Raw genomic sequence first — 22,736 nt, 5'->3', positions numbered from 1 at the left:
TTTGTATAGCTAAAGGCAAACTTCCCTACATCTATCCTGCAACCACCCTTCCTCAACTTGAATTTATGCACCCTCATATGTGTAGTCAGCAAGTAGAAGAATACCATTTAACATTCAGCTTACTCAATCAACTGAAGCTTTAACCACCTCAATCAGATCTCCCCGTAGGTGCCTAGTTTCGAGACTCTGCAATTTGCAGAAATAAAGCCTTTCTATGTTAGAGCACCTGTTTGTTCCCTTCACCAATAGGCACCTCCGTAGCCAGGTGGGAAGGAGCAGCAGTGCATAGTACACGCTTCTTGATTAGACCGAGGTTCGAGCCCGTCACCACCAAATATGGAGGATGCGGAAAGGTCAGGGAATGACCACCGCATATCCCGGAGCAATATGGCCTTAGTTGCTAATGCTCCTAAAAACCAAAACAACAAACAACAACCCTTCACCAATAAGATTGTCCTCCTCTGCACCCGTTCCAGCAGATCTACATCTATCTAAAGTGAGGCCTCCAGACCTGTATAAAGTACTCAATATGCGGCCTAACCATGGCCTTATACAAAGGGAAAATCACCTCCTTATGCCTACTAGCAAAGTTTCTGTATGTCATTGACAAAATACCATGAGCTGTCCAAGGTAGCATGTCTCCACTGCTCAGAGAATTTCATATCTAACTGAACAATTACCCCCACTTCTTTTTCATTCTCTACTACCCTGAGTGTAGCACCACACAGTTGTGGTGCAACACACCTTTCAGACTCCACATTCATTAGTCAATAAAGTCTCCACTGTGTAGGATTGCAACTACTTCCAAAATAGTTCATTAAGTCATTTATATTACTGCAAAAACCGATAGAATTATCCTCGGAAAAGTAGGGGACTAGTTCTCATTCTGTGTCTGTACCACGAGAAAAACTTCCATATACTAGAAGATCTTTTGATTTAAGTCTAGAACCAATAAGTTTAGCAAATTCCTTTGGTGACTTTAAATCTCTTACCAAATCATTGAGTTCATGTTGTAAAAACAGTTGAGAGCAGGACTCAATGTTCCCAGGTGTGTAGACTTCAATTTCAGTACTCTTTGCTACATTCTCCAATATAAGTCGAGGGATTGGAATTGACAGTTCATCTTCATGTGGGACTGGTCTAATAGCAGATGGAATATTAGGATACACAATGTCCTTACTTTTGCTTTGTTAATGTAGAGGAATGCAATGGAAAGAGTAAGTCATCATAGTGGTTTGTAGGTTCCAGCCAAATCATCGGAATTACAAATGGCGCAGCCTTCTGTTTACCATTTTTCTGCAATTTTAATGCTTCAACCCAGGTTTGGCAAACTTTATGTGGAGCCCATTGTTTATATTGGTCATAGTTTCACTCCAAAATAAGCACAATACACATTTATTCACAAATTCTGCAATATCTTGTGTTTGCTTAAGGACTACATAACTTCTACAAATATAACAAATAAGTTCGCATTGTTCAAAAAATTTGCGTGAAGACATTTTACTTATTTTTCAGCAGTCGTTTGACACGTTAACCTCAAAAAATAAGTTAAGTTGAGTTCACACTGTGATAAATACTGCCACATGGATCTCTCAAGGTCAAGAAACAAATGAGTGAAGCCAGCATGTGAAGATTTAGTTTATAATTTAAAACATTTAGAATCTTCAGCAATTTTTAGCAGCACTTAAGTTAGCATACGAAATTATTTTCTTAATTATATTGCAAATGTACTGAGGGATGAAATTTGACAAAATTTAAAAAATGAATTTTGTGGCATTACTGCTCGGTGAACTAAAGTACCAATAATCACAGCTTTCGACAGTATTCAGATATTTTCGTCACAGACAGCAAGATTATAGAAAGGTTTCTAGAATTTGAAGATGAGAGCACCAAAAATGGCTGAAACTCTCACAAAAAGTTGTCGAAAATTTTAAATGAGAGAAACGAAACCAAGTTCAGAGTCATAACGGGGAACTTCCGTTATGAATAGCCACTTAAACGGACTTAAATTGAAGATTTTGGAGAATTATCCAAAATTAAATCTTTACTTGTTTAATATAAATGCGAAATCTGTAAATTATCACTATTAATCGCAAAAAATCCGTCCACAATTTAATCCGTATTTTGCTTTGAAATAAATCAATACGTATTTTCCATCTGCCGAAACTCATGAAAGAATGGATAGTTCAATCCTCCCTTTAGCAAAGAAAGAACTGCTTTTGAAGTTACGCATCGAGAAATCAATTTTCAAAGCCATAATCAAAATGTTCTGTGGAAGGAGAGAATTGAGAAAAGCGAGTTAAGCAATTTTACAATCACAACGAAGACAAGTTTTGATATATTTTCAAATGGAGTTTCAATGTACTTTAATTGATGTGAGAAATCATACTTTTATAATTTTAACACGTTTCTCACCATTATTTAGTCAGACTTTATCAAATTAAAAATGTTTCAGCAAGAGTCAATGCTTGAGAACAGAAAGATCATGGGCTGTAATCCTTAGCTGGGACCAGAGGTGCATAGAATTTTAAAGTAGTTTTCTAGAACTTGAGAATTAACTGAATTTTTTTACCGAACTTTGTTCTGTAGTAACCTAATAAAATCAAGAAAATAGATGCGATCTTTGTTGTAAGGTTCACAAGTACACACAGGTACCATGACATTACAAATCCCTCACTGCACCATGCCAGTGGTTAATGTATTTTACTTTGTGCAAAAATGATCCCACCAAGTTCCTATACTTAGTTTTATATTTTCATACATCGTATAGACATGTGTGCTAATTATTGTGTGCTAATAATTCTTGTGAGCGACTGTAAATCAACTGAATTGTAATTATTTCTTTAGTTGAAGAGAGTTCGGAGTTCTTGAAACCAATTGATGCAGCCCCTCCACCAGTCCTGTCCATGGCTGAGCAACGAACTTTAGAAAGTATCAAAACCAAGCTTTTTGCTCCTAATAATGCTCCATTTTTCACTTATACCAAAGTCCCCTGGGAGCTCAGGATTAGGAAAGAGGTAAGATTTAACTCTTATTCTGTAAGTACCCCTATTGTACCTTCATGTCCAGTACCGTTATCAAAATTTTATTGTGGGAGGAATTAGTAATAGCAATAGTATTCGCCATATAGTGCAAGGAAGTCACAGGCTTTCGCTGCACTGGCAAAAAATATAATTTATTTGGAGAGTTGCTGATCCCTTGCATCTAGCAGCATTAAAACTTAGCTACCACTTCTGATTATCTTTCAAGTCATCCTGAAGGCTGCTTAGCACTGATCATTAACGACTCTGCCAATCTTTACGTGCCCTGCAAATTTTGACATCTCACCTTCTATTTCTGCGTTGATGTCATTTATGAAAACGAGAAACAACAGTGGTCCAAGAACTGATCCTTGAAGGACCCCATTCCTGGCATTACACCAATCTGAAGAATATCCATTAATCACAACCCTCTGCCTTCCGCCCTGCAGCCACCCAGCAATCAATCGTAGAATCTTACCAGTAATCCTAACTTGTTCAAGTTTATACAGTGACCTCTCATGAGAGACCGAGTCAAATGCTCTGCTAAAATCCAAATAAACTATGTCGAAATTTGTTCCTTAAATCCAGCTCATGAGTAATTGTGTCAAAATACCCTACTAAGGTAGTTAAAATGATTTTCCCTTAAAGCCATGTTTTGTGTTCTTGAGAATGTCACATCTATCTAAATGTCCCTGGATTGCACTTTTAATCATTGCCTCTAAGATTTTATTTACCACTAAAGTCAAACTAATCGGTCTGTCAGGTTAGGCTAAGAGTGAAATTAGGTTTCTAAGAATGAAATAGTTGAAGTCTGCATATTATTGGTATATGACGTATAAATATCTCATTTATGCTTTTGCTTAGGTGTTTTCTCCATCTGAGAAACTGGACAATCCATTAGCGGTTCACCTGGTGTTCTGTCAAGTTGTCCAAGACACATTCTGTCCTGCGTGCATTAGGTTTAACCGAGAAGAAAAGCAGAAGTTACTTCAGTTAATTGGTAAGACGACTTTACATCAATGGATTCGTTTATACAGTAAAAGACCCAATAATACCTTCATTTAATTTATTTTCAAGGACTCTTCAGAAGTCCTTGAAAGAAAACATTTTAAAAACCTTAATAGATAATTGAAGGAGTTTTTAATCGAAGTATAGAAGCTTAACAAGGGAAATATACTTCTGAATCCAGTCAACAGAGGATTCATTAATAAAATTTAATTCGTTTTTGAAATGTATTTTTTTCTGTTAAATATAAGCAGTAGACTGTAACCAGACCCAGCACTTTTTACCTTTCGTACGATGTAAACCTCAGAGTTCTTTTTTCAGTCTCACCAGACAGAATAAAATATCGGGAAAATGTGAGTCTCTCTGCATCCTCCAATAAAACACCCTAAGCAGAAAATTAATTCCCAGAGGCATTTAATTGCTGTTTTCTTAACAGTATCTTAGTTTTGACAGGAAATTATCAATTAAAAGGGTTGATAAATGAAACGTGCTCTTCAGCAGACAATAATGATCACGCAACATCTGCAAGCGTCTTTGTAAGATTACACCGTATCTCAAAACCTGAAATCAATTTCGATGGCTTAATTCTTTTACCATGCCTCTGTTGCGGAACAGGTAAATGTTTCTTTGATTAAGCGGCTGCTTCCAGGCACTGGTATCCATTTCTACACGGTCGAGGACTTCAGTTAAGAACAATTTAGATATTTTTAATTTTACAACTCCTAAGTTCGTATTGATTTTTCATAAGACGATGAAGAAATAGCCACGAATGAAACGCTGCTGTATTCGAAGTATTTTAAATCTGTGATGGACAAACTAAATCAAGATCAGTTTACAACGTTTTGATGCTAATGTCACCATTTCGAACGACAGCATAAACCACTTGCTATAAGCAAAGCATCCTTATACAAATTTAATGAAAGCAAGAGTTTTTGTGGGAAAGCATATTGGTTTTATTTAGAAAAACAGTACTTTAATTAACATCTGACTTAAGATGGAAAGGTTATATATACAGGGTGGTCCACATTTAAATTAATCCATTTTTGACATCAGGCGACTCCGAATGATATTCACAAAGATATCCACCTTATTTACCAACTTGGGCTCCCACTGACTGCCATCTAATCCCAAACCTAAACACATACCTTCGGGGTAGAAAGCTTTTGCAGATGATTCTGCTATGATGGACACTGCGGACGCTTGGTTGGAATTAAAGCCTTGGAACATCTTTGGGAAAAGTATCACTGTGGAAGGAGACTATAGTGAAAAATAAAAGCTTCTTTAATGGAAGCTAGATTTCTATAATGACCACTCTTATTAAAAACTATTAAAGTCTCCAATATAGTCTCCAGATATATTAAAAATACTTTCGTTGTTGTCATCCTATTACTAGAGGGGTAGAGCAACTTGATCACCCCTCATAAATAAAATTACACACACGGTTGCTGATGAAAGGTGATTAAACGATAAAAAAAATCACAGTAATTCATAGTAATAAAATCATTTTAACATTATTCGTTAAAAATTAATTATCGACGTAATTTTGTTTTAAAATATTTATTTAAAATCAGTGTCAGAAGGATTAAGAGATACTTATTCAAATATGTAAATGTATTATTTATAATATATATTAAGGTTACTTTACCAAAAAGAGTAATATTCTATGCTTTTATAGATAACATGATTTTAATTTTGTTTTCCAGAGGGTTATAGTATTAGCCCATCTAACCTACATGCCAGTGCTCACAAACTTACCATGAAAAGGAACATCATTGATTTAGCCAGAGATTTTCCCAATTATTTCAGTCGTCTGTTTCCGGTTTCTGTAAGTAGCATCTTTCCAAACAACAGGAAAACTAAGTATAATTATTTATTGAATTTTTAGGCATTCTATCTACCAGCGAATGTAAAATAAATGAAATAATTGAGTAGGTTCAATAAACCTTTGCCATTTCACAGCAGATACGAGGGGGTATCAAAAAGTTCGTACCCTTATCTAGAAATAATAGCCCTAGAAAGGTGAAACTTCACAGGAACTTTAATCCTTTTCTATGTACTTCCATATATAGTAACACATTTCTACCCTCTATGGATCAGTTGTTGAATGCCTTGATCATAGAAGTGCCCACTTTTTTTTTTTTACTTGAAGCCACGATTCCACTTCATTGATGACTTTCTGAGACGAATCACAGCGGCGTCCACGCAATGGTTTCTTAATTCTCGAAACAATATGTCTGACGGTGCTAGGTCAGAAAAATAGGGTGGGTGCTGCAGTATTTCGAAGCCGCATTGGGCAACAAAGTTGGTGGTGGCAACGGCCGTGTGAGCTGGTGCATTGTCTGACAGAAGATGGACACCTTTTGGTTAACGTTGCACGCTTTTTCACCTTCAAAGCATCGCGTAACTTTTTAAAAAGATTTCTGTGGTATTCTCCGGTGAGTGTGGAACTACGATCAGCATTTCTGTGAGGATAACCCCTTTTCTGTCCCAAAACACGGACAACATCACCTTCTTCGCAAATGGAGTGGTCTTTGCATTTTTAGGAGATAGGGAGGAGGTGTGCTTCCACTTCTTTGATATGTCTTTAGTGTCCGGATCATACTGGTGCACCCAGCATTCGTCATTTGTCACCAACCGATCAAAAAAAATTCTCAACGTCCGCATTACACAAATCCTACAGTTGGCGAGAACGTTGCTTCTGCAAAGGCGTCAGCAATCTTGGAACCCATCGTGAAGAGACCTTAGACATGTAAAATGCTGTGGATAGACCCATAACGAATTCCCACTGCATTTGCGATGAAATGAATTGTCGCACGTCTGTCACTCAGCACCAGCTGCTCAACCTTTGCAACCGTCTCACTGTCTTTGGATGTTGATGGCTTTCCTTCTCTTGGCTCATCAAAAAGACACTTGTACGACCTCACTGGAACTCCCGTATTTTACAATGTCATATGATGGACACAATCCTGCCCATACACAGCTTTCATTTCTTCGTCAATTTCCTGAGCTTTCTTGCCTTGCAAATGCAGGAACTTGATCACTGCTCGGTACTCTACTTTGTCAACCACAGCGTCCTTCCTCAGATTCCGGGCTTCACCTCTGGTGTACGATCAACTATGGAATGAAATTTCACACGTTAGTTATTGAATGTGTAGTCAACTTATATTAAAAACGGCACCTTCCTACTGATGTTTTATCTAGGTCGGGGTACGAAATTTTTGATACCCCCTCGTACACTAAAATTGTTTATCTTATCTGATGCAGATTTGATGAACTCTTAACTCTTAACTCTTAGAAGCCATATAAGTCATGTTTTCTATAAATGTCGATGTGCCCCAGTACATGATTTATTACCTTATTAAATTCTTTAAAAACAAACATATAGCCTATAAACTTTTCTTAGGGATATCTCGCACGAAATGACAATTAAAATTTCGAAATTAACCAATTCTCTCTTGTGTCCACTTCTGATCAGCATTTCTTGTAAACAGATGCCCCATTTTAATAAGAAATATTGCTACTCGCTTTTGTTACAGTTCTTTATATTAATTGCGAATAAAGAAATAGAAAGATGGCACTTATAACTGCAAGCAGTACAATAGTTAACTTCAGTTCGTTGGTATGTAATCTTCCTCAAACGGCATTGTGCTCATTCGGGGAATCGATTCCCCCTGTACTTTTACCCCATAGATTTTTTTTTTTTAAACCTGGATAAATTAATAACCATTATCAACACTTAAATACACTGCCCTACCATTAATATCCGGACACCTACATATCTATTTTGACCTTTATGGCAGCGTCTAATCTCTGTGAAACGCTCTCCACAAGTTTTTAGAAATGACCTCTGATATTTTCCGCCTTTCGACCTTCAAAACAGAGACCAGTTCAGTTTTGTTTTTTATGAGCAGTCTCTTTCCGCACGCTTGTTGTAATAGGAGTGTATGCGACTAAGGCCATATTGCTCCCTGTGTTTTGTCTGTAAAGTGTGTGTGTTCTGATGTTGATTTTCTGTTTTGCTGGACGAAAAACTCGAATTTCCGGGAGAAAAGAACTCGCCTCAACTGACTGACTAACATAGCCACATTGTGAAGAAGGCCCATAAAAATTCCTCACGTCATCGACGGGACTCAGATCTTTTCCACCAAGTATGAAGAGGACGGCGATTATACCAACTGTGCTATCCACGAGGGCTCCCCTGACGCACCCGACGATCCAATTAACGGCGTAGTGTAATGGCTGATACTTGTATCAACAGGACAGGCTCCATGTCAGTGGGACTATTTTTCAAATCATAAAAACAAACCCCAAACCATCGCGGTGCCTCTGCAAACTTCATTATCGAGAGGATACAGTCCACTAGGTAGCTTTCTCTGTGCATCCACCATACCCAGACACTATCGTCACACTGGTATTCCACGTACTGCGAATTGACACTCCGAAGCATAACTTTGCTTCGGAGTGACTCTGCACGATTGTGCATCAGTACTTTGCATAGTGCAGATTATTGCGCATTGTACTGGTGCTGATATGTGTCCCAATCGTCTCATTTTGGGCCTATGTGTGCTGCGACATCGACAGGCACAATATGGCCTTAGCAGCCCTTGTGCCATAAACCAACAACAACATCGATCTGCGTTCTGAGCGGACGAGTCTTTGCAGGGTTCTCCTGTCAAGTTCCATCAGCTTCTATGGTTTTCCCGGTTGTTTCGTGACTGTTTCAGCACCACTTCAGTTTACAGATAACATCACCAATCGTCAACCTAGGAATCTTCAGTTTCGCTGAAATGTAACCTATAGACCGATTGCTTACGTTGCACCCTGTTATCATTCCTCCCCAGAAGTCTAACTCCGTAGATCAAGGCATCTTGCATTCATAATCGTACTAGTCGAAGGACTATAATCATATTTATAATTGTCTGCCAGTGGTCCTTCGGTAGGATGTAACCTACAATAAACTGAGAGATGTCCAGAGATTAATGGTAAATCGGCGTATGCAGCGAGTTGGTAGCATAACCTTATATTTCTCATGGTCCTACAAGTGTTCCGATCACGGAAATCCTCAGGATCATAACCCACCCTCACGATGGGCGAAGGTTACTTTCCTGAAGTTCAGCCCCAGATTCCTAGCTAATCAGAATCTTGTTTATGTCCGATGTTGCATTTTTCTTTGTGTGATACCACACTGTTCAACGTTCTGTCTTTATTCTCGCAACAGTACATTCTGTGAACACTCTTAAAACGTAGTGGTTGTTAATTCAACCACGAAACCTTATCTCTGATTCATTATCAAAATTTATCTGCTGAAGGTCGTTAGAGGCGACTGAAATGTTGTGCAAATAAATAACAAACTAAAGCCTTACCTTAATTATTATATTGACCTTTTGTTCTTTTGTTTCCATTGCAATTAGGGTGGCCGTAACCTACCAAGTGTGCAATTGTTAGGCGTATCGCATTCTGGCGTTAGGTTAGTGAGGCGTGAAAGGGACGCCATTGCTGATTACTTACGAGTTTTGGACACCCTTAGGTAAATAACGTAATTATTTATTTTCTTCTTTTTTCTTTTAAGACAAAAGAAAAGAATCTGGTAAATAAATAGCAGCTGCCACCTTACAAATTTCTAACATTCTAGCCACTTCTATCTAACTGAGATTCTGGACACCAACGCCATCTATTGGCTCATTATTAACACACTTAATAAGTGCGTTTAAAAAATTACTAATTGTAATTAGAATGCATATTATAAGAGAGGAACATTTCGTGCCATTTTAAAATTGTTGTGGGTCAGTGTTCCAGAAATTATTTGGGAAAGTTAAGGAATATATTGGCTAGATACTTTAGAAGTTTCTTAAGGGGTAAGCAGCCGAGGTACTCGTTAGTAATTCTAATTTATACGAAGCTTTCTGATTAAGTCAGCTGAATACGCATATAATTAATTAATGATAAAATCCTGAAATTCTCTGCAGCTTTGAAGACATAGCCGAAGTGAGTGTTCCAAGGACAAGTACCCTTCAAATATTGCTCAGGAATGGTGGTTGGATGACACTCTATTCACTTAAGGTAAGAATTACATAAAATACTGGACGATCTTTTAGCAGTCTGTTCATTAGAGCGGTATGGAAGGTCCATGTACTTCCGTTTATATACTGTACATTGCCAGAAATCTTTTATATGCCTTATAAAATATTCCTTAAACTCTTATAAACGATCCAAGGCGTTTGCCATACTTCAATGTATTATTTTTATTAATAGTAAAACTCTCAAGGTATCATTACAATCAAACTTCATCCAGTGACGTAAGCTGCTTTTCTATTCTGCAAAACATCTTTCACAACGTAGTGTCTGTTTTTGTGTCTATCACTGTACATGCGCTGTTTTACTTCGTTCTCTCGGTTTAGTTACTGAAAATTCTTTATGGCATTCGCAGGGTTATTTTCATTTCACATATGCAGTAAATTCGTGTATAAAAGTAATAATTTGTTTCTTTTTTCCCGTTTTATAGCGACTGTAAAAGTTGTTTGTGACAGCAGAAGCGAAAAGTAACACGAGATTATTTAAATATTTCAGGCTGAGAAGATCACCTCCATGATCGAACAGTTTTGTGTGGAATCCGCTCAAGTAAGTGAAATATTAATGCTGTTTTGGAGACTGTCTTACGCGCATGAACCTTTGTAAAGTCTAAAAACAATCTAGATAACGGTGTATCGCGAAACAAAGAATACATATTTTATTTTCAGCAGACATGATACTAAATTAAGCATTACTTTTTTTCTTTCTCGTTTAGGGAGGTCATGAATATGTTAGAGCAGTAGCCGACTACGTCACTAGGGAAGCTACCCTTCTTAGTTTTCTTCAAGGAGACATTATACGCGTTGTAAAGAATAAAAATGTTCATCTGGACAAAGGTAAGTCCGAGTAATTTTGGTAATTAACACCAATTTTTAACTGAGTGCCAACTTTGACCTTTTTGTTAAACAAAATGCGTATTGATCACTGAATAATTGAACAATGAATCACTGCCCTTTACCCCTTGGAATGTACTTTCCCAAAATGCACCGCTCCTTCCCAGGCAATCCTACCTCATTACGAAAGTGTAATGTAGGATGAAAACGATTGTAAAGTGATGATATTCATCCTATATTTAATAAATGGTAATGTTTCATTAATATGTTACAAACATCCTACGTAAGTGTTAAGTGGCGCGTAACCAGATCGATAATCGATTCAATACCACTTTCGTGTCAACATCCCACCATCGATGGGTAGCCGCAATAATTGGCGATTTCACATAATTGATGTTTACCACTACGGTTCAGCAAACTACGTTTTAACTTAATCCCATCAAAGTAATGACGTCATGTTCTGCCAATGTGGTTGTTGTTGTAGGATTTTAGGAGCATTGACGACAAGGCCATATTTCACCGTATATATTGTCTATAAATTGCCTTGTTCTGAGGTAGATTTTCTGTTTGCTGGACTAAAAGTCAGTTTCCGGGAGAAAAACCCTCGCCTGAGACTACCCAACTTAGCCACGTTGTGAAAAGCCCTATAAAATCCCTCACGTCATCGACGTGACTCGAAGTCAGGTCTTTTCCATCAGGTGTGGGGAGGACAGCAATTCTACGAACTGTGCTATCCACGAGGGCACCAATATGGTGACCAAGGCATTGGTCCAAAGAGTGGATATAAGCAGATTCCCTCCTCCTGAGGTTCAGCCACCTACTTCCCCGATTGAAGAGACCTTTAAGAATTCTTCCAGTTTGCAATGGAAACCACGTAAAACTAGTGGCGAAACTATAATACTGTTGTGGAGAACCAAACTTCCAATAAAGCTTTTCAATTTCTGCAAATAAAGCCAATTTCTGTGTTTTAATTTTTATTAAATCCTATAACGAGGCTCTAATGATAGTGTGTTCGCTTTTTAGATATCACCTTGTTTCGTAAGTTAATTGAAAATTCCTTAATTTTTTCTCAAGAAAACTACACTACCCAAGATGCATTTGTATATTGGTCTATACTATCCTTTTATACAATGAAATCGACGTAGTTTATTCAGGAAATATTCTCGAGTTTAGGGGTTCAAATCGCTTACATTCAACTTGGTCACGATCCATTTAAAATGATCAGTTATAGCTCAGAGTTCGGGTATGTAATTTCTCTAAATTTATGAAGGCATCTGCGCATTAGAAACGGAACGAACAACGGACAGCTTGTCATTGTAATGCAGCCAACCGTGCATTGAGGGATGAATTAAATAGCATGACAGGTACGGTATGAAAAAAAGCAAAGCGCACTCGTTCAACTATGTAAGTGTTACGACAGTTTGTAATATTCCAAAATAGGAACAAGTTAGCAGTGGTAATCTGGTTTTTTCGGGGGGGAGAGGGGGTGTTAGGTTGGTATTTTCAGCTTCCGGAAAGCGATACCTGCTTGCTTCAATAGTATTACAAAACTGTACCGATGTTCGCGATATTTAACAGTTTTGCTGGCATTTAGAATGAGTATGTCAAAAGCTTGAGTCAAAGAGAAGGTCCCAATTGGATGATGGAATGAAACAAAATGCAAACGTAAGGTGGCCGTTATTAAAAATATAATATTTAAAATTTAATCATGGCTCTTTATTCTAATTAGTTCCAGATACGTTCGGTAGAGGATGGGTCCTCGTATGTTTTGATATTGCATGATTTTGGTTTTAGATTCAAGCACGCAGCAGCTGGTAAGTAACTGATACAAGTCAGTGAAGTTTGGCATGGAAACATTCCATACTACAAAGCAACGGCATCGCGTATGAACTTATGAACAAAGCATGTCGATTCTGGAATATGCAAATTAGTTCATACTAACGTGAAAATAAGTATCTAGCGGAAGAAGTTGTAGACTATAATGTTATGGATGGATTAATTACCTCGGAGAGCCAGATAATGAAAGTTAACGATATACTTCATACTGCTTTTCATGCTGGTTGTTCTTACCTTATAATTAACTGTTACAAAAAAGATTTTTTCAAACTGTTAATTACATATGGTGCATGGAAGCCTCGGTTGGCTTTTGCTGCACCTGCCAAAAAATAAAAAATAATTTAGCATTCATTCATCTTAATGACTCTTAAAGCCTTATTAAACTTCAATCAGGTTGGACCCTCTAAGGTGGTTAGTTGCCAAGCTCTGAAAGCCCACATATTCGAAGTCTGTCTTCATATAGACTCCCATTTGCCAATTTCGTCAGGCGAGCTGCCTGTCTTTGAATCCTGGCAAGAAACTTGATGTTTTTCTTTTTTAAGTATTCCAAATGCGATCCTACAATTGCCTTATATAGATCTCCCAACAGCAGGGCAAGAAAATGTTCGATAAATCTTCGAGAAGACACCATGGTTCTTCCTTGTCTCCTGTCTACATTGCTCGGAGAACAATTTGGGATTGCTTTTTCCCAAGTGTCAGATCTTGCACTTTGGTGCATTAAACATAGTTGCTTACTTTTGTGACCAAACTGACTTAGATAAACTTCATACCTGAAGGTTTATCTGAGTCATTTTGAAGAAACTCTGCTTAGCGTTGATTATTAACTGATCTGTTGATGTTAACGCCATCTGCAAATTTTGAATCACGCCCTGTATCTCATCGTCAGTGTCATTTAACTTTGATAGATTGACCACAGCACTTTAATATAAAAAAGTGAATTTATAAGCCGCTCATTTAGAACATAATGTTTTAAACAGTTTTTTTATTAATTTCTTAAGAGAAAATAAAATTCCAAATTTATTTTAAAGTTTCAACTGCACGAATTCAACCAGTCAATGAAGTAACTATCTTAAACTAGAGTACAGTTCTGAAGAAAGATGAAGTATTCATAGTCGAAATATCAGATTGGTTGGACATTTAGGACCCTTGCTGCCTACGCCCGTGATTGGGCTTACCGCAAAGAACCATTCTGTCTTTATACCATTAAATGTTACTCAGATGTGCTTGGTCGAAGGGAATGACATGCTCATTCACACTGTTCTGTTTAAACCGCCTTGTTTGCATATCAGAACAATATTTGCATGTACTGATTTACATCAGATTCACAACTATATGTAATAATACTTAAGCGAATTATCAAGTTCCAGAAGTCAACCTCCAAGTTCGGAAAAGAAATTATTTACCATTGATTAAGGAGGACAAACCGAGACCTGGAAGGCCATCCTGTAGAGCACAAATGTGAATTGATGACTGCTTCGCTCCTACACCTTCAACTCGCAAATACCATTCTCTCTCTCTCTCTCTCTCTCTCTGAAATGCTACATAGTTTTCCAAGAAGAGAACACAAATCTTTCAGAAATATTTGTCCAATGTCTATCTGACACAAACATAATTTACATTTTGAGTAGAAGCAAATGGCAGAAAGCCTTCTATTTTCGGTACCATTCCCAAACTGGAGTGGCCATTTTAAAGTATGGGTTTCTACTTATAAGAGAAAATCATGGTCTTAGGATCGACCAACATGCTTCTTGTAGGGCTATATTATATGCATACTTTAGTTATTTGACGTTTTTTAAGGGTCGGCAGATATTTAGTCCACCACGAAAATAACAACGAGTAATAGCTACGTTCATATTTCATATCAATCAAGAAAGCCAACTGGTAACTTCTTTTAATAAAAGCTGTATCAAAGAAAATCATTGAAGAGAAATAAAAGTTATAGATTCGATTACTGTTTATAGTTTAAAAAAAAATACTTTTTTGTGAATAAATCTGAACACCAACCCCACGTTATTTTAAATCTAACCGCTTAGAATGGATTAAAAAAGGAAAATTGTCTTAGGAATGCCGTATCCACTTAAGGATGTTAATAATGGCAACTGAATGAGAAGAAATAAACCTTGTTGGTTATTACATTTGTGGTTAAATTAAAAGAACACTACTCCATTCTCTCTCGGACTCGCTGAACCGGGAAATAACTTCAGTCAAGTACATTGAACTTGCACGTGCCCAGAAAACCACCCTTAACCAGAAAGGCCCTCCCCGGTAAGTTAATAGAACATTTCCGAATCGGCTATAACAGTGGCGAATGCTTTTATAGGATAGTAAAATAGAACTCGGAGCTGGAGAAATCGTAAAAGTGGAGTAGGAGGCCAAAATAAAATGGGTTTTATGTTCTTGGGGATTTTCTATCTTTTTTTTTTTTTTTTCTAACTATGAACAGTACAAAAGTGTACGCGTCTTTTGCGATTTTTTTTTTTGTGCTTCAGTTTAACTTACAATGTAAGAGCGAATTTACATTGACCATGGCTAAATGATCCAAGAAGTAGTCATTGATGCAAACACAATGGAAAATGTAAGCATAAACCGCTTACTTGCGTCATAATTCAAAATCGTAAATCGCTTTCTTTGAGTAATTTTTTTCCCCTGTAATTTTCATGCGCTTTCAGCTCGTTTATGACAACATAACCTCCCCTCCCTGACGCATTCATGAGCGTCATATCGCCACCCTTTCTAAAGATATACACGTCACCTAAAAGCAGTCATCCAAAATGACGCATTAACAGGTCAGTCACTATTGATGTCAGCCATGATAACAATTGTGACTCGTACACCACGCTATAACCGAATAAAAATAATACGCTCAAAATTGCGATAATTTTTAAACAATTTCAAGACGGTGGAAATTTTGAATATAAATAGAAGAAAATAAATGTGCAAAAAAAAAATCTTTTTCCGAAAAAAATCCTCATCACGAAACACACCAAAAAAAAAAATTACAAATTATTTTATGCGATGAGATGTGAACGTCCACAAGTCATATCTTGCATTAGTTTTGCATGTTTGAGAATTTATGCGCGCTTATAGCCTTTAACGCTATGGTAATCATCTAATAAAGCAATCTCCGGCCCTTATTCGCATAGTTACATTTTATAACGATTGACAACAAATATCGGAACATCTTATATGAAGAAAACTTTCTGGAATAAAAAAAAATCACAACTCCTTAATGTTAAAAATTCTCTTTTTGCAATACGTGTAAGATACGTTCTTCCTTTCACTTTAATGGATAAACGGTTTCCAAATCTTCTCTTTACTGCAAACGTAATCTTCACTTCAAAATGGGTCGCCTGCAGCATTTTCTCTAGATTATACCGTCAGCTAACTTTTTTTCTTCTTCCTTTCAAGATACACTTCGTATATATTTTCCAACAGTTGAAGGCAAAACTGACTATCTTTGTGCAGCGAGAGATGAAAATTTTCACAAGCAAAACTTTCCTATTGAAAGCAGTGAAGTCCGTATCAACAATATCGATTTTTATATCTATAAATTTCTAAGCTATGCTAATCATTTATACGATATCAATTCTTGAGACATCAAAGATCATTCATGTTAGCGGTTCATAGCTACTCTCAGCACGAAAAGAATTTTAACGGAATGCGCAAAGTTCAATTGTTTTCTAAGAACCAAACTCCACACTAAGAAATCATAACTCCCTGTACCTGTTGTGTAATGGATACGTAATGCTCGTAATGAATTATGAGACTATCGCATTGACCTTCAAAGGAAATACTTTTCGATGTAAAAATGCCAGTTCTTCATAGTTCAGTTGCGATGATGGAATTAGTAGAATCAGATTTCTAAGAAAAAGCGATATATCTCTTCAGACAGATAGGAAACGTGTTTAGCCTTGAGAAAGGTACAAAACGTGACAACTTTTTGTGTTAATAGAACTTAATTTTCTCATCTCTTTGTTGTTAGACTTCCGGTCCATAGCGAACACGTGTTTCCCATAACAGTCTTCTCTGTTGTCTCACAATAAAATTTAATAATATTTGCGTTGTTACACGTCGATCCCTCACGGGATATCCGCCAATGAAGGACACACGCAGCTTGAATATCAACACAGGTGTGTCCTCCCGAATAAGTACTTAGCGTAGTTCAATACGCGGTGCCGTGGACCATTAAACATGGCTACGTCACGAAATTGTGTAATAATTCCTGAAAACTGGATGCTATTTGACACAGCCTAGAGCTGGACTGCTTAGAACGGTGTTTGTTAACAACCTTGTGTGTCTGCATCTGCTGGATAATGTCCCCGTTGATGTAAGTACTGACATTGAATTCGGGTTGCATTTATGTTGAAGTCTATCACTGATAAAAACGTTAAAAAAAATCGCAATCGTGTTTTAAATATAGTACGCAAGTATCTTAGCTGGTATCTTAAGAAACCTTGAGACCCGGCCCTCGCAAAAATAACTATAAAACTCCTTTATATAGAGTTCAATAAATATTGCCCTAGTTGAACATTAAATACGATTTAAAAAATATATATATTTATTAATTTATCGTTCGTGGTTTTTCACCACCAGAGTCCGCCACGCAACATACAATACATTCTTGTAATGTTTGTACCAGCAATTTGGAAGTCTGAATGGGATTGTTGTTGATAAAAATTTGCATCCGGTGTTTATAGCAGGTGCTGGCCGGACGTTGTGAGATGAATCAATCAAGGGTATGATTGAACAGAAATAAATATGGCCTGCTCCATTTTTCTACTCAGTTACTGATTTATCATTCATCACCCACACATGCGCATATAAAAACAATGCATATTGTAAGCTTAATTTGTGTTCATTGTATTTATTTCATATTTCAATAGTTTTCGCTTCGGTTGCCACTCAACTATCTTTAATTTTGCAGCTGCAAATTCCGAGTAGCACCTGGCACCTCTCATAAACTGCTTTATCTTCAACCTTTTGCTGACTGTTGCCCCACGTGGTTTCTGATGAGACGCAGTACCGTTGAAACAGCTGTCAATACAGTTATTTCTTTTAGATGAATACTTATCTCGTGAAAGGTTCGTTTTTAAGTAATGCAGCACCGAGTAAACTAGTTATGAAGATTAAATAGGCTCTGAGTTAGAACTGTGACCCCGTTAATACCTTTCCTTTCTTTAATTTTTGAGATTCTTATTAATTATGAGTCAATTTTATTAATTTTAACGCCCGGTTCGTTTTTATATGTGAAATAGTTGGAATTAGCCCTATTTGTCATAGATAAACAGTTAAGAATATGCAATTTCTCTAGAAATGAAATAGTTCTAGTGCGATGAGTCAAAGATGAGGGTGGAGTCAAAGATTTGGGGCCTTATCTTATCGCACTGTTGTTACAAAAGTCACAATACTATCTCCTCTTAGGATTCTTAAAAAAAAAACAGAAAAAGAACGGATAATTGTTTCCTAGGATTATAAATATACATCCCTTTCCCGGAAAAAGCGAAAATAAAAAAGGTGGCGAGTTTCACTTTTCAAAATTCGCCAGCGACATTTCATTGTTGTGGTCAATTTCCTGACGCACGTGTATTATCGTGGCGTTCCACCCCACCCGCTGTCAGCAAATGAGCGCTACGCCTCCGTGGCAAGTAATAGACGCTCTAGTGACGGGTAGTTAATAGCTAGGAGGTTGTACGAACAAGCGAGAGAGAGAGAGAGAGAGAGAGAGAGAGAGAGAGAGAGAGAGAGAGAGAGCGTTACATTGGCCGTGCTCTGTTCTACGCGGTGTTCCCCTCCGCAAGCGCAAACAAGCAGTCGGTAGTGTGTCTGTCATGGAGGGAGGTTATGGTGACGATTCCTCGGATGATGTGCGGCCAGCGCAAGTGTGCATCTCCAGCCGTTTAAAATCCCTAACGGGCAAAGTTGGTTGCGTCAAAAGACTCCTGAGAGGTAAGTTTTTCCAAATTAAGCTTTTTGTTTACAACTGGATGTTTCTAATGATAATTCTAATCCTGTACTGGACTGGACACTCGCTGATCTCGAAATCACCACTTTTTTATCGACTGATAATTTAAAACAGGTGTTGGAAAATACTGCCGATGTTCTTTTTTTAGGTAATTGAACATCGCAGGCCGCAACAGTTAAGATGCCAACAATGCTACGTGCGTAACAATGGCTTAGTTAGCACCTCAAGTTGTTGCATCGCGCGCCAGCAGGTGCTGAAATTTACGTTTATGAATATTGTTAAATGTCTTCTGCATTGCGTTTTTGTTTTTAAACGCAGAATATTTTATTTTAAAGCGTTTGGCGTTTTATTTCACAATAATTCTTAAATCGATTGCAATATTCATTGTAAATCGAAATTTTTTTTTTTTTTTTTCCTGACTCTTATTTTCGACTGCCACATCTACATTGACTCGTGTATCTTTTCGTGACTTACTCACGCGACGACTGAAAACGTCAGGAAAACATTAATGCTTTGACCATAAACTTGCTATCATCGATCGCTTTGTTACAACGTCCAACCCAACCCAACATAGGCGTACCGTTTTAATCTAGGAAGACTGGGTTCATTAATAATGGATGTTCTACTTTAAATGTGAGCCACACCTTTGCAGTCGACTGGCTCTGCAGATAGGTAACATAACTTCGTTGTCTCATTTCTCACTCTTGTGGGCCATATAAAAGAGAAATATTTAATTTTGTTGGTGAAATATTAAATCTTCTGGCTTTTCCAATTAATCTCGTGTTTCCTTCATATTTAGCTTCCTGCTTTCACGTAATCCGGCCATTGTTTGCATCCATCACAACTGTCATCATATTTTTATCTTTATTTTCCAGATCCAAGTACTAGAAATGCATCGGTTGGCCGACTTATCTAATCTGTCGCTCTCACGTATTATCATTCAGTGTAGACCGGTAGTGCATTATTCAGTTTGCATGTGCAGAAATTGTCTAGTGCACAGTATATTTTGTGGCGACCAAGGACACGTGACTATTAGAAATCCTAAGCATTTAGGTGGTTCACTTCTTGAATCGCCTTAGTAGGTGAAAGGCTAGCAATATAGAGGATGCTGTTTTTTACGACAGCAACTTTTATTATATCAACAATGTCAATGACGTAACAATGACTTAGGTACATTTCATCGGGCTTTCACTGTTCGTCACCTTTTTCTGTAACGTAATTTAATGGTATGCTTCAAAATGATGCGCTACGTCAGCAAACATATCCATTTTTGGACAACTGTTTAAAGTCTGGCTTTTGAGAGTCTAAAAGAGACAGCCATTTATTTCCTTTAAGGCAGAAAGAAAACAAAAAAACTACGCAGTAGAAAAATCGATGGCTACGCTCGATAATTACCTCTCTCTTTCTCTCTACCAACGTTGACATTACCTGTAATTATTGCATAGCAGGTAGTCCGCAGTACAATGTAGAACCCAGGTCCCTCACCTGCGAAAGTTGTTTAACATGTCATATCCGGCCTAGCTTTGACCTTGACAATAATTATGTGACTTCAGGCGTCCAAGTCTCTCGTGATTGTTACAACGTTGTCTTTTGGTCACGGGTAAGAAGGGTGATGAAATTTCTCGTGGTTGTTTCATTGTTTACACCCGATGTCATCATACCGATTACCAAAACAAATAGAAACTGATATACAGAAAAATATGAAAGGGAAAGGTTAAAAAAGAAAAAGAAAACACCGTTCTGGGCAATCCCAATAGGGCGCCCTGGAGAAGAATGAACCGAAAAAGCGAGATGGCAGATGAAACATGAACTCTAATGGAGATGTCAGATGAAAGATTTGTGGGTCCATTCCAAATTCATTACAGTTAGATCAATAGAAATCCGGCCATTATTAAATTCGAAGGTCAACTGGATAATTATTACTACATTGTAGCTGCAGACTGGATCTTATGTTTTGCCATACGCTTGTTGGAGGAATGAATGGTCAATGTGGCGAATGCGCAGCAACGAAATTTTCTCGGTTAAACAGAGTATGGGTGTACACGCGTTTGAATTGACTGTGTTCTAGCGTGACTGCTAAATACTACGCTGTTTCTGTATTTTCACCATCTTGTAAACTTCTGTGAGCCCCTATGTAGTCGTTCGGGAGTATAAACAGGAAAAAAATATTTTTATATATTTATTTATGAAATATTTGACATAATTGCAAGAAAGCATTTTTGACATTGCTCAAAAGAGCAATGCTTAGCGACTTTTCAGAAATGTTTTAGGCATAGTTCTTAGAAGAAGAATAAAAGGAGAGTAGTCACTTTTCTGAATGAAATTTAGATTAGGGAAAGAATATGATCCAGATTACTCGTTCAATATGCAACAGAGAAGAGTACTCTCAACTTTCACTGCAGTATACGAAACTTCTATCGATGTTTAAAAAACATTGGTGCATCTGATAGCAATCTGGGGATAAAGAACAAGTATGAGAATCGTATACAATCGAGAGCGAGCATGGGGAATGCCTTAGGATCGATATAAGAGAAAGTCTGTTTGCTGCTGCGCTTGTCCAAACTTTATAGTAAAAGAAATTCTGTATTAATTTGAAATATTAAAAGTAGTTAATAATATTACGAATGTTAAACTAAAATACAAACTAACAAAATAATACTATTTAATAAACAATAAAAAAAAACAGCTTAGTATTAGTATATCGGATTATCTTCAACATCGTTTGATTATTTTCGTGTTTTAATTATTTAAAATCGAACGCAAGAAAAAAAAATAGTGATATTGCTTGCCATTAAAAAAGAAATCGTCCTCTGGTAACCTTTCGATTCGGGTCACAATCCGAAGCAGAGAATGGCTGCTTTAGAGAGATGGAATTAAATTCTATCATCAGAACCAATAAATTCAAATAAATAATGAAAGAGGAAAAAATTCTAAATCATATGTCAGCACGCGAGAAAAAATAACTATTTAGGTCATGTTTTCAAAGTAAATGTGGGCAGGATGTGGATGGTACTTCAAAGAACACGGGCATAAAAGATGAAGTGATTTAAATACGCATAAAAGGAACTTGGTGTCGCATATTATTACCAATTCGAATAGATCTTCAAGTTAGACCACTGTAGGTTTGTAACCAAAAACAAATGTGCAATACAGATTTTCATGCTTCATGTTTTTAATCAAATGATTTAATTCTCTTTGAACTAGAACTGCTATCACTGTTTCTTTGTCTAGTAAAGATTCACCCCGATCTTTAAAGTTTTGAAATAAAGAAGAAGAAGAAAAAATCCTGTCTTTCATGCTTTTCGCTGATGGAACTTTGCCAAGTTCATCCCACCGGTTTTTCCTTTGGGGAGAACTAACACACAATTCAATCCTACACAGATGCAAGTTGGCAAACTTTTACGATAGGACTTTCACCTAAATCACACGCACATAGGAACTAGCACTGCAGAATACAATAACCCGGCAGACTAACAATTATATTCGTTGCCAGGGTGACATCAAACTATAGTTTCTTCTCACTGTCTTGTAGGCGTTTAACGTTCTTATTTTTGATATTTTGAATTTGATCTGTTTTTAGTTTATTTTTTTAAAATTTCACTCGATTGGTCAAAATGGCGTACGATATTTATTATAGGATGGTTATACGGAGTCCTGGATACCGGAGAAGCCGGCATTTTCCCATGTGAGTATGTTGTCCCACTTGGTAAACAAGAAGCCAGCAAACCGCCACACCGGACGGTAAGTAATTTAAGTCTCCACGCCTGAAGAAAATTTGCTTAAATCTAATAATAAAAACAATGAAGTAATGGTATGATTATGATGGTTAAAATGATTTTAAAATCAGAATATGTGCAGTCTTGTGTGGATATACCTTGAATAAAATACGTTCAGTAGAACAGAACAATACGGGTCCTAACCCATTTCTTGGAAACGTTCGATTCAAAATCCTGTAAAAAGAAGTCAATTCAGAAATAATTATTTTTACAGAAATCATTTCCCTCGAAATCG

General features: G+C 37.1%; 1 protein-coding gene across 1 annotated transcript in view; it reads left to right on the top strand.

The window, feature by feature from the left end:
* The window catches only part of Myo10A (unconventional myosin 10A), a 207,813-nt gene that overhangs the window by 163,203 nt on the left and 21,874 nt on the right, over positions 1–22,736 (top strand). The window contains exons 34-41 of the mRNA XM_090384060.1: positions 2,848–3,017; positions 3,885–4,020; positions 5,729–5,850; positions 9,437–9,552; positions 9,992–10,085; positions 10,593–10,643; positions 10,810–10,930; positions 22,363–22,466. Coding sequence (XP_090240186.1) covers positions 2,848–3,017; positions 3,885–4,020; positions 5,729–5,850; positions 9,437–9,552; positions 9,992–10,085; positions 10,593–10,643; positions 10,810–10,930; positions 22,363–22,466 — 914 coding nt within the window. The remainder of the gene's footprint in view (positions 1–2,847; positions 3,018–3,884; positions 4,021–5,728; positions 5,851–9,436; positions 9,553–9,991; positions 10,086–10,592; positions 10,644–10,809; positions 10,931–22,362; positions 22,467–22,736) is intronic.

The sequence above is a fragment of the Mastigoproctus giganteus genome, chromosome 10 (assembly GCF_048544385.1).
Source record: "Mastigoproctus giganteus isolate SK-2022 chromosome 10, ASM4854438v1, whole genome shotgun sequence".
NCBI lineage: Eukaryota > Metazoa > Arthropoda > Arachnida > Uropygi > Thelyphonidae > Mastigoproctus > Mastigoproctus giganteus.
Note: the sequence above shows the minus strand (reverse complement) of the source record. Positions and strands in the feature narration are given on the sequence as shown.